This window comes from Pseudopipra pipra, chromosome 12 (assembly GCF_036250125.1).
Source record: "Pseudopipra pipra isolate bDixPip1 chromosome 12, bDixPip1.hap1, whole genome shotgun sequence".
NCBI classification, from domain to species: domain Eukaryota; kingdom Metazoa; phylum Chordata; class Aves; order Passeriformes; family Pipridae; genus Pseudopipra; species Pseudopipra pipra.
The window spans coordinates 19,400,032-19,412,845 of NC_087560.1; the positions used below are offsets into that span (position 1 = coordinate 19,400,032).

Below are 12,814 nucleotides of genomic sequence, written 5' to 3' on the forward strand. Positions count from 1 at the left end.
TCTCTGCTTTTCCAGAACTTTTTTTCTCTTTTTCAGCGTGGTGGGAAGATGAGTCAGCAGGTTACAGAATACATTATTTTGGGAGAAAATGTTCTGTCTGGATATAGATGTGTGTGCCTTTACATGGGAATGTTTCTGTGTGTATTGGGACAGAGTTGAGTGGAAGGTATTAATTTCTTCCACTCCAAGGCTGTGCTGAGGGATGTTCTGTGTTATGCAATCCATCCTTTTAAAACACAGGCAAGGATCTAAACCAGCCATCCCTGGCTTGCTCAGAATCCCAGTTATGGGGTTTTTTTGGTGTTTTCTTTAGCCCATTCTGGCAGTTTCCTTTCCCAGTCCCAGGTCTGGGGATTGTGGCTCTGGATGGAGTTTGTGCTGCTCCCAGCTCAGCCCTTGCACAGGGGAGGCTCAGTTCTAATCCTGGCCTTGAAAACTGACCCTGTAACTTCATCTCTTTTATTATTGTCGTGTCTCTCAAAGGCTGTGTAACTACCACAGGAGAGAGCTGGGGAGGTAATGTTACCATTGCTGTTGAATGTATTTATCCTTTGGTCCTGTCGTTATATTTGACTCCTAGTTCAGAGACATAAAATGATGAAAGTGCAGGGATTGGGTGAATACCTTGTGTCAGCTCTTAATCAGGATTTATAATTCTGTGTATCCTCAGAGCTGTGTTTTAAATTCCCGAGAAGTTCATTTTTCAGTCCATAAGGAAATGTTGATTGCCCCATGGTTCCTTTTATCCTGATGATTTCCAGTGCTGGCTGGGAAAAAAATCCGTGGTGAAAGAGAGATGGAAAACTTGCATTTCTGGTTCTGGAGATTTGGCTCCTGAATTTCTTAACTTGAGATGACCAAATTGATTCGGGGCAAACTTTGAATGCAATGCTCCAGCAAGTCCTGAGGAAGCCTTTTAACTCAGGAAAAACCCCCCACCCCCCTGGTTGCATTGGTAAACACAGGGCTCTGTGTGCCAAGGGGGTGCCCGAGCCTTGCTGGCACCTCCTGCTGCCACCCAGGATAAAGGGCTGCAGTTCCAAGGGATGGCTGGGAACAGCTGCAAAAAAACCTGGTGGGAAGAGGCACCCAGGGCATGAATGTGACATTTGTGCCACTCTGGGCCACTGCTGGCATTGGGGACTTTACTCCCTGGTGAGCTCTGTCTTCAATTCACATGTGTTTGTTGGCTTAGTTAAGGAAAAACAGTCCAAAATATTTAATGGGATAGCAGTTAGGCCAAAGAAAAAGAGAGGGAGGCTTAAAGCAAAGATTCTTCCCCAGCAGCTCAGCCTGGAAGGAGTTTTTGAAGCTCGGATGTCGTGTTGGTTGGAGACTCAACAGGAGACTTGAAGTCGTGTCACGTATTTTGTTCTTTAAAATACACGCCTTCAGCTTTAGAAAAATGTGGATTTCCATTGAATTAGGGCAGCAGGAGACTCTTTTGGGCCGAGCAGTGCTTTTCTAACAGTTTTGTTTTGCATGCCTTTTACTAAGAAATAGATGTTAATCAAGTGTCTGACTCTGGCTGGGCCGTTCTCCTCTTTGCTGGTGTTCAACCTCACGCTGTGCCCAGCTGAGTCTGTGCAGGGTGGAACTGGATGGTGGGTTAGATATTGGATATCAGGAAAAACCTCTTTTTTATGAGGGTGGGGAGGCCCTGGCACAGGTTACCCAGAGAAGTTGTGGATGCCTCATCCCTGGAAGTGTCCAAGGCCAGGCTGGATGGGGCTTGGAGCAACCTGGGCTGGTGGAAGGTGTCCCTGCCCATGGCAGGGGGTGGATCAAGATGGGCTTTAAGGTCCCTTCCAACCCAACCCAGTCTGGGAATCTGTGATGTCCAGATGTTAAAATTCATGCTAGAAATGAGCAGGTGCCTTGGGCAGTCATATATCCCACCTGAGTGCAAGGGTAATGTATAAAGAACCTCAAACATGTTGCAAGGACTGTAAATAAGCAGGAATTGCTGTTTTTCCAAAACAGACTCCTTTGTGTTTATGGGGGATTTGGATCTTTTGGGGATGTTGTTTTAACTGCAAGTTTTATGAGGCTGCCCCGGAGTCAGCCCAGACATTCACCTGAGCCATGAGACTTGTGGAATCCATTTATCTCCCCTGTGATTCTGTGCAGTGTTCTTGGTTCAAGGAGAAGTTTCCTAGGACTTTGTCTTGTTGCTTGGGTTTGGCACAGTCACGTAACATAGTAGTGTGTGTTCTCCAAACCACACGGTGTCTTCATGTTCCTAATGCTTAATTTCAGCTCCCTGATAGAGGTTGTTCATGGAAATTATGTAGTGAAGTGCCTGCTTTGTTCTCTGAATTGACAGTTGTGTGGGCTTGGGGAAAGCATTACTGTCACTGTTCTGGAAAACAACCCCCAAGCCTGTATCCTCATGCGACAGGAGATCTGAAAGTGAAAGTACTTCTTGATGCTTTCACTCACTGCTAATTGTTCAGCTTGCAAAACTGATAGTAATGGCTTGGAACAGATATTTGACAAATTACTGTTAAAAACTGTCAGGTTTTTTTTTTCCTCCCCAGCACCACATTTTTCTTCTCTCTCTCAGCTTTGGAGCTGAGTTACTGCTTTGCTGTAGCCTTTAGGGTTGAGTGTGTGATTAACTTATTGCTAATAGGAATTAAAAAAAAAACCTCTTAGGGATGGAGTATTATATGAATTAAGGATTTATTTCCTGGGTTTTTTAATGCCATTATGTACCAGCAGACTAAAGGCAGCATTTCTCTTCTCGTTACTGGTTCAAAGAGAGCAAATATGCTCTAACACATTGGTGTGTCTCCTCCAGGAGTGTTTTCCTCGGTGCTGAGGTGGCTGTCCCCGAAATCAGGAACTGAGAAACCTCCTCTTGGCCTTCTGCCCGTGTTTGTGTGCAGGGTGAGGTTTGCTCATGATCCCAGCTCCCTCCCCTGTCCCTGCAGTGCCCGTGTGTGACGCGCACGTTTACAGTGGTCAGAAATCAGGGGGGTTTGATGCTTAAAAAGAAAGCCTGAAAAAAAATCTACAATCAAACTTAAAGGGACCAGTATGATGGGCTCAAAAAGTGACCTGGTGAAGGGTTGGTGTTTGTGACATGCCTTGTCCATCCAGGATTTTGTGGATAAGACCCCATGCACCTCTGGGACGCAGAGGATGGGATGGTCAGAGCTGGACTAACTCCAGGTCTTGCTGTGCATTTACTGCCTCTTGCTGGTTTTGCTACCCAGGATTCTTTTTCCTGAGCATCCACCTCTGGCCACTGTCAGAAGGTGAGGAACTGGGGGAGATGACACAATTCAAAGGTCCCAGATGAGCTTCCATACAGGTGAGGTGGCCCAAAGCTCCCAAGATCCCACACTGATTCTCCTTGGGAAACCTTCCTCACCTCCACCAACTGGCTGGATGTGTGTTCCCCCAGGATTTCAGATGGGCAGGGATGGAGGTGAGGTTTCCCTGCACACCCCAGGGGTTGTTTTGGGAAGGTGTGGTGTGTCTGTGTGCTCTGAGTGCTGCTCTGCCTTCTCTAAACCCGTGAGGTGACAGAAGTGACCTGGAGGCCACGGCTCCCTCAGTGCTTCCTTGGCTCTGGCAGCATTTCCTTGAGGTGATGTTGACTTCAGGATCCTCCCTGGTCAAGTGTGGGTGGAGATAATTCCTCCTTTGGGGCACCTGGTGCTGCACTTGGAGGAGGGAAAGGAACAACCAGCTCCCCCAAAAACTTGCCCCGAGTGTGTATTTTTTTTAACTTCCCATTTCGTGTGGCAGAGGGAGATCTGGCAGTCATTGTGTCTGAAGACACTGCACTGTCTCAGAGGTGTTGTGTGCTGGCTGTACAACATGTTTATGCATTTCTGCTGCTGAGTAAGGACATATTTACTGATGGTGTTGTGTGAGATTGCACTGTTTCTGTAACAAATGGGGGGAACAGCCCTGACCTCCCCGTGCCTTCTTCCCTCTGATCCCACTGGGAAAGCTGGATCCCATCCCCAGTGCAGCGTGTTTGGTGTGTGCTTGGCTTCCAAACTGGGAGCAATAAATTAAATGCTGACCTGCTGCTGGCACAGAGGAGCCCTGAGCTGGTTTGATGATCTCCTGCTTTGATGGATCCCTGGCAAAGGCTCGGTGCCTTGACAGGGAAAAACACAACTCCAGGACTGCAGCAGGTAATGGGGATGAATTTTAATGGGAATCTTTGTCTCTGAATAAAAGTTTTATAGAAGATTAAGTGACTCCTGGTGCTCCTTCTGGAGGCACACAGGAGTGTGCTGCTGTTTTTAGCTGCCAAAGCTTCCTGAATGTTTTCGTGGTGTGAACTGACCTGAGTATTCCCTCCTCTCTATTCTGTATGTGCTGTCATTCAATTTGGGAAACTCGATAGGTAATGATTTCTTTATCCACCTGTTTCTTTGTGCTTTACACTGCAAACTGTGATGTTTTTATGTGGGGAGGGTCCAAATAACAGTCCTGGGTACCAGTCACAGGAGTGCTCTTAGAGCAGTTTGAGTTAAAAACTGAAACCTGTGAATTCCTGCCTCCTGGAAATACTCAGAGATTATTACCACCACCAATTTTGATGACAGAAGTACTCTTTTTACTTATCTGTTTACATTTTAATTTGATTAATATTTAGTGCTTCAAGCAAAGGACCAGAATGAAAAAAAATCAATTCTTTCCTCGTGTCTGTCATTCAGGTGTCATAAAACTAATTCTAGTTATGTTCTTATCATAAAAACCAAGTGGAGATACTATAGTTGCATTCTGAATAGTGATTCTGACAGTGCATTTATTGGGTTAATACCTTTCACAAAAAGCCTTCAGATTGATTTACTTTGCAGTTAAAGAATTGGTCCTGGAAATCTCAGGTGAGATCTGAGAGTTTCTTTGCTCATCACCACGAGTAATGAAGGTTTGACCACGAGAGCTCAGAACATTCTGGTGATTTTTGCAGGTGGCCAAACTCTACATGGAGAAATGTGGTGTGCTGAAATCCATGGAATCAATACTTTCCCATCTCTGAGAGCCTTTGGAATCTCTTGGCTGGTTGTTTGAGCAGGGACCCCAACAATAATTAACACTTTCAAGCAAGGAAATGCTTATTTTTAGTGAATGCCAAGATTGAAACGGGCAATTTATTAAAAAAAAAGAAGCTTTATCCAGACAAACATGAGACTAAAGAGATGTTATAAATGCTCCCCCAGCACATTTTTTTGTTGGTGAAGCAGCAGCATGAGGAGTGTTTTGTTCCATCACACCAGCACTGTCTGCTCCAAGTCATGTGCTCGAGCATCTCTGTGTTGTCTCCAAGGCCAGAAACCCCCTTGTGCTTCAGAGAAAAACTGAACAACAGTTGTTTTCTTGAAAGCACAGCGAGAAAAGCCTCATTTCATCCTGGTTCTGTGTCTCTGGATTTTTATTTTTCCAGATGGGCAGCCCTGCCTTCCTCAGTAATCCCTAAAACGACAGCAAGTTCCTCCTCAAAACTTGTAAATAATGACAAAGGTTCTGTCTCTCACAGCAGTGAGAAGATCTAAGGTAAAATATGGAGTTTGTGCCCAGCACTCGTTGTTCTGGAATTTATTGTAGGAAAGTCAGGACTGCTCAGCTTTGCTTCAGTTTGATCCTGTGATCCCAGTGTGAGGAGAGCTGGCTGAGCTCTGTCCTAGGAAAGACACACTTCACTTGCACTTCAGGCTGGGATTTGTTGCTTCACTGGGAGCATTTGAGGGGCAAAAATAACCCAGTGATTGATCTTTCAGGTTTGCTTTTTTTTTTGATTTCAAAAATGTGTCTCTTTCTTAATGCTTGATCTTTGAAACAGAGTCTGTAAGTCAGACTAACTTGGGTGTTTCTGTGAGCCCTGCTTATCTCCACAGGGGAATTTCTCATCATGGATTTCTAGGGTAATTCTTGTATGATTATAAAAGTATAAAGCCTGCTATTATTCTGTCTTTCAGTGGAGTCTGGGGTTTATTTATCATTGTTCATGGAGAATCAACCTGACCAGCACTTCCCTGGGTGTCCCTTTGTACAACATGGTTTGAAGTTAACATTAAAATTATAAAATCATAATATTATAATTTAGAATTATAAAATTATAAATAGAAATAAGTTTTCTTGATAACTGGTGAAATTTAGTTTAACTTTTTAATGGGAAGTAGTTTAGGTCCGAAGAAGTGGATTCTTTCCCTCAAGTTTTTCATCCTAGCAACACTGTATTCCCTGGGAATGTTGCATTAAATTTGGCAAAGCAAAACAGGTATTTGCTGTTAAATATTTACTCTTGCAGCAAGGTATCGTTGCAGCTGGAAGCAGGAAGTTTGAAGCTGTGATACTGGAGTGAAGTGTTTCCATAGGAACTGAACTTATTAAAATCTTCCTGGAAAACTGAACTTGTGTTTGTAGTCCCAAATTTAACTGCTGTTAAAAGTTTTGTACTTCTGTTTTGTATTGCTTATTGATGTTAAAACTGGGTTTCCAGCAGATGTGCCCTTAAACAGAAGGAAAAATAAGCTTAAAAACCTTTGGGCAAAAGACTTCCATGTTTTTAGTGACTGTGTTTTTAATGAGTTTGTGTTTGGCTGTGCTTGATGACTTTTTTACTAAATAAGAAGCTTCTGAATGAATTATTAGTTCTGTAGTTACGTGACAATCAGTAGATAAAACAGTAGATAAACCCTGTAGGAAATTACAACACAACCTTGAGAACACACAGCTAAAAATAGCCCGGGGTGCTGTGCAGGGATTCAGGAGCTCAGCTCAGAAATGCAGAGTCATTAAGGCAGTTCTGGAGGGAGTGAAAACTCCACGTGGATTTGGACAGAACCTCAGGGATGGGGAAACTGGATATCACGTATTTGTCATTGCTTTCTCTGAAATAAAACACTGTTTGTTTAAATCAGGACGTCTCATGGTCCTAAATAAGACATTGAGGTGCAAAAATCTGGTGGATTTAATATCTGACCTCAGTGCTCTGTTGCTCTTCCCCCAGCACTGCTGGGCAAGCTCAGCTTAAATAATCCTGCTGTCCTTTCTCTCTGGTGCAGGACGAATTTGGAAGCCCTTCAGAAGAAGCTGGAGGAGCTGGAGCTGGATGAGCAGCAGCGCAAGCGCCTCGAAGCCTTCCTGACCCAGAAACAGAAGGTGGGGGAGCTGAAGGATGATGACTTCGAGAAGATCAGCGAGCTGGGAGCAGGGAATGGTGGTGTGGTCTTCAAAGTGTCCCACAAGCCCTCTGGGCTCATCATGGCAAGGAAGGTGAGGGCCTCAAAACCAGCGGCGTGGGGACGGGGTTTGTTAAGGAGGCTCTGAAATACAGGGGCTTTAGTTGGAGTTGACACACAGAAATGACTATTTAATGCCTCCTTTCAGAGAATTTGATGTGTTTCCAAAAGTAGGAAAGGTTGCACTTCCTTATCTTACCTAAATTTCCCAGTTTTTCGGGAATAGTGTCCCATGTGTTAGTCATGAAAGGGTGGGCATTTGTCCCTTTTCCCCTTCTTCCCCTTCTTCCCCTTCTTCCCCTTCTTCCCCTTCCTCCCCTTCTTCCCCTTCCTCCCCTTCCTCCCCTTCCTCCCCTTCCTCCCCTTCCTCCCCTTCCTCCCCTTCCTCCCCTTCCTCCCCTTCTTCCCCTTCTTCCCCTTCTTCCCCTTCTTCCCCTTCTTCCCCTTCTTCCCCTTCCTCCCCTTCCTCCCCCTCTTCCCCCTCTTCCTCCCCTTCCTCCCCCTCTTCCCCGTCTTCCCCGTCTTCCCCGTCTTCCCCCTCTTCCCCCTCTTCCCCCTCTTCCCCCTCTTCTCCCCTCTTCTCCCCTCTTCTCCCCTCTTCTCCCCTCTTCTCCCCTCTTCTCCCCTCTTCTCCCCTCTTCTCCCCTCTTCCCCCTCTTCTCCCCTCTCTTTTCTCTTCCCTGGAGTAGAAGGCCTAAAAGAAGTTACTGGAAGTTATAAATTAGGGAAAAGTGACAATATTCTGCATTTAGAGGAATGGCAAAGCTGTCACCTGTCTTAAGAGCTTCCTTCACAGGCACAGACCAGAAATGGGCTCTGGATGATGCTGGAGTATAAGAGAACTCAAAAAAATGGAAATGAGGGAGTGCATTGGAGTTCAGTGCCATCTCCTGTTGTGTGGTTCCATCATGGGGAGCAGAGGTCTGTCCTTGGAGGGGGATATTTTTCAGTGCTTCAGCCTCGTGCTTTCCAACCTGGAGGAGTTGGGACCTGCTTCCTAGGAGAGCTGAGATTTTAAATTTTTGTTTTGTAGATGAGATAGCTGGATGTTTTAATTCTCATTTTATTTATGTGAGAAGCTTTCACTTCCTCTCAGGATCTCTGGGAGCAAAATGCAGTGCAAAGGATAAAGCCCAGGTCACCCTCATCCCAGGTCCCATTGTTATGCTGCACTGAGAACTTCCTTTTTTTTAAGAGAAGTTAAAGACTTCAAATGTTTATTTTTAAGAGGAATACACTGCTGACTTTGAGAATAAACCGTCCTCAGGACACACTTTGAAGAGAAGCAAAGAAAAAAAGCCCAATTCTGAGGTGTGAGAATTACAAAATATACAAGTCACTGAGGTTTTCTTGATCTAAATCGATTTAATTGATTTTTTTTCCCCACCTGCTGTGGATTTAACAGGAAATTTTGCCCGAATTCATTCATATTTGATGGAGCTGGTTGCTGAATTGCAATTCTCTTTGATACATCAACTAAAATTTTATTTTTGTAATGGCTCTTAATCTTTCATAAAAGAAACACACTTCTTGTATTGGGTGAGATGAACAGTCTGGTGGAACAAAGTGTTGGGGAGTTTTTAATTGAGGGTCCAGCCCATTCCTTCCTTTGCTTTGTAAACACCTGTACAGACATTTTTCAGCTGCTTCTGAGTCCGTGCATCTTTGACACCTTTCCTTAGGGAAATGTGCTGGAACAAAAAAGTTTCTGATGGAGAGGTATTTTGTGAAAAGAAGGTGAAATTCCTGCCTTTTCTTGGATGCTGGTGTTCCAACTTTGTTGTGGCGGGCTGTAGTTTTGAAAAGAAGGTGGAATTCCTGCATTTTTGTAGGTGCTGGTGCTCTGTTGTGGTGGGTAAAAAAACAAGGATGGGGTGATTTTACAGTTAAATTGTAGAGTAATCCCAGTTGGAAGGGGCCTCTGGAGGGCATGAAATCCAACCTTCCCAGACTCAGAGCTATTGAAAACCTGCTCCTGGGGGAGGGCACTTGGCCCCTGTGCCAATAATAACAAGGAGTGGGTTGTTTCCCAGCTGATCCACCTGGAAATCAAGCCAGCCATCAGGAACCAGATCATCCGGGAGCTGCAGGTCCTGCACGAGTGCAACTCCCCCTACATCGTGGGCTTTTATGGGGCCTTCTACAGCGATGGGGAGATCTCCATCTGCATGGAGCACATGGTGAGTTCATTCAAGGTCATCAGTGGGGGAGTTTTTAGCCTCCTTTGGGATAAAAGGTTGGATGAGATCTTACATTGGCTCTTTTTCGTACTTCTCTGTCAGTTGTTCCCTCGGAAATGTGGCTGAGCTGGGTAATTAGCAGCCCATTAGTGTAAAAACCCGGGTGTCACAGCGCTGAGGGACCTTTCTACTCCAATAAAGAATGAATTCTGGGCTTTGGGTTTGCTCTGCAAAGCTGAGCTTGGGATTTGTTTTACCCCTTCTCCAGTCCCTGCTCGTCTGCAGAAGTTGAAGCTGTACAAGTGCAGCCTCCCTTTATCCATGTTTTTCTGTATTTCAAAATATTTACCCAATTCTGCTACTTAAGCACTTGTTCTGATTGGGATTCAGGTTGGTTTTTTGTGCAGAATGGACCAGATAACTTCTAGTTTTTTCTTATTTAGATGAATCCATATTGCCAGGATTTGTTTTATCCCCATCTCCAGTCCCTGCTCTTCTCTGGATGTTGAAGTTGTACAAGTGTAGCCTCCCAATGGCTTCTCCTCTATCCCTGGTCCTCCTGTTTTGTTTTATTTCAAAATATTTACCCAATTCTGCTACTTAAACACTTGTTCTGATTTGGATTCACATTGTTTTTTGTGCAGAATGGACCAGATAACTTCTAGTTTTTTTCTTACTGAGATAAATCCGTATTTTGTCCTTTTTTTTTTTAAATTCCCCAGCAAATGCAAACACACAGGACGGTGAACAAGCCCAGAAGGATCTTACACAACTTTTTTAACACCAAAAAATATTTTTAACCGTGCTTCATTTTAATACAAAGTACACATTCTTCTCGACATCTGTTTGCCTTTCTCCAGCCATATGGAGCCAAACATGAAAAGTAAATTCTCTGTAATTAAAGGGCAGCCAGATCTGTTGCCTCCCTTGCTCTGCAGAGCTTTTTAACCCTGTGAAACACAACACATCTGCAGACCTTTTTATTTTTTTTTTTCCCCTTGAAAAAAAAAACACAAACCAACCTGTTTCTTTGGAGGGGAGCTGTATCTTTTTGGTGGCAAGTACATGTGATTGTTTTAGTACTTCTGTGGCCTCTCAGAATTTTTAGAAGGAATCGATGGTTGCTTAGGAACGAGCGCTCACGATCCCGTTCCGAGGCGTGTGGGAGCCAAGGGAAGGTGTGCATCCCCCAAAACACAGATCCCTGCTGGGAACTGGGAAGAGTCAGGGCTCTCAGAATTGTGGAGAAGGCTGAAAAGCAGGAAAATAGCTGTTAAAACTGGCTGAAACACCCGAAGTGTCACGGACGTGCACGTCTGCGGTCGGTCAGAGTGAACAAGGAGAGAGATGGTGGTGGGGTGTGATTAGAGGGAGAAATAAAAGACCTAAAGAAATCAATTTATTTAATTCATTTAATTAACAGGAGTGACCAGTGCTTGCAAATTCCAGGGAATAATGTACCTGACAGGGAATATCATATATCTGACAGTAAATATATTTCAGTTTACAAGAAGGCAGCGTGAAACCTGGTGGTTCAGGGCTGGATCTAAGTCAGACTGGATACGTGGAGTTCTAAATTTATTTAAATTTAGATTATTTAAACTGTAGTCTTAATTAAGCCATTAAGCTTAATGCAGATGATTGGGTGGAAGTTTTTGGCCTCTCCTTTTGGAGAAAAGATGGGATGAACATCTCCATTGTCTTATTTTTGCACGGGTCTCTCTCAGTCGTTACCACTCAGAAATCGTATTTTTAGCCATGGGTTACAAAACAGAAGTAGGGATGGGAACAAAAAGTTGGAGGTGGAAAAGGCATGGAACTTGAGTGTTTGATATTTTTAGGGGCCTAAATTCCAGATCAATGCCTGACTTTGCTGAGCAGCAGGGATTTAACAGGCAGGAGGAGTGGAGGCTGCTCCTCAAAGACACTGAAGGTTCAATTGTGTTCAGCCTCGTCTGGTCCTCAGGGAGGGGGGGAAAAAGGTGGGTTTTTTTCTGTACAAAATCCTTGTTAATACACCAATGTCTCAGCAGAGACAGCTGTCCAGAAATTCAGGCTGCTTTTACAAGACATTTATATAGATGTTTTTTTCTGCTGGTGTATTTTTAATCGAGTGTGGAGTGTGTGGGTGTGTTTTTTTACAAAAATACATGATCAAATAAGTATTTATATACTTCCCTCCTCATAAGAGTTTTTTAGCTTTTAGTCCTCTAATAATAAAACTTCACATTCCACTTTTTTTGCTTTACATGCTTAAATGGTGGTGAGAACTCCAAAGGATGGGAAAAGGCAAAAGGCAATTGCTTTCCCCAGCTGGGTTTTTATCTTGAGTACTGGGAGTTATCCAGTGCTGATCCAGACAAGAGGATGTTGTTTTAAATTTGAAAAATAACTTTCTGATTTCTTCTTTGGTTGTGCCTCCTCTGCTCAGGAGAGTCTGGACCTTCTGCACGAGCCTATTGTTGAATCAGTTGCTAAAAATAAATAGCATTTTTTTTTTCCAGTTTTCCTTCTGCAAAGCTCTTGGCAACAGTGGGATATATTTGCCTTTGCTCTGTGGGGGTGTGTGTGTGTGTGCAGTCAGTTTATTTAATCCAATAAACAAGGCCATCACTTACCATGGAACTTTAAACCCATTTATTCCAGTTTTGGTTCTTTCTGTGCCAAACCACGTTGCCAGAGTCACCCTGCACACGCAGAACTAAGAGGTGTAGCATCTCCTGATTTTCAGGAAGAGAGCTCTGTCTTTTCCAGTGTCATGAGTTTTCATCCCCATTAATCAGAATCCATAGAATCTTTTGGAGGGGAGGGGAGAGTTACAGGAATCTATAGAATTCCTGCTCGGTTGGAGCCGTCTGTGCACAGAGATCCAAACCACGGAAATGCTCCGTGGAAGAGCATTGTGTGCAGTGTTTATTTGAGGGGATGTTGTTAGTGACCAAATGTTTGTTTAAAATAAACATAAAAGTGGCTCATTCCTCCCGGGGAGTGATTTATTGGGGTCAGATGTGAACCGTGACGGCGTTAAATCAAACGTGAAGAGCTTCTCTTTCTGAACACGTTTAGGTTTGGGTCTGTGGTCCTGTTTGAGATGTTTGAGAGTGATTTAATTGAAGCTTGACCAGTCAAATATTTGTTCTTAGGATGGTGGCTCCTTGGATCAAGTACTGAAAAAGGCTGGGAGAATTCCAGAGCAGATCCTGGGCAAAGTCAGCATCGCGGTGAGTGTGTCCAGCCATCCCCAAGGCTGGGCTGGGGGCTTTGTTCCCAGGGCCACATCCACGAGGGCACCTCTTCAGGATGAGGGAGAGGGGAATATTCCCAGATTGCTTTTAAGAAGCATCTTTGTCCATGTCATTGTTTGGTAGCTCAGGGCATTGGGAAGATGAACGTGGGGTTTGCTTTGGGAATGATTCCCTT

General features: G+C 44.2%; 1 protein-coding gene across 1 annotated transcript in view; it reads left to right on the top strand.

The window, feature by feature from the left end:
• Positions 1-12,814, top strand: part of MAP2K1 (mitogen-activated protein kinase kinase 1) — a 32,333-nt gene that overhangs the window by 7,246 nt on the left and 12,273 nt on the right. Inside the window, exons 2-4 of the mRNA XM_064669266.1 lie at positions 7,038-7,248; positions 9,248-9,394; positions 12,538-12,615. Of these exons, the coding sequence (XP_064525336.1) occupies positions 7,038-7,248; positions 9,248-9,394; positions 12,538-12,615 (436 nt within the window). The remainder of the gene's footprint in view (positions 1-7,037; positions 7,249-9,247; positions 9,395-12,537; positions 12,616-12,814) is intronic.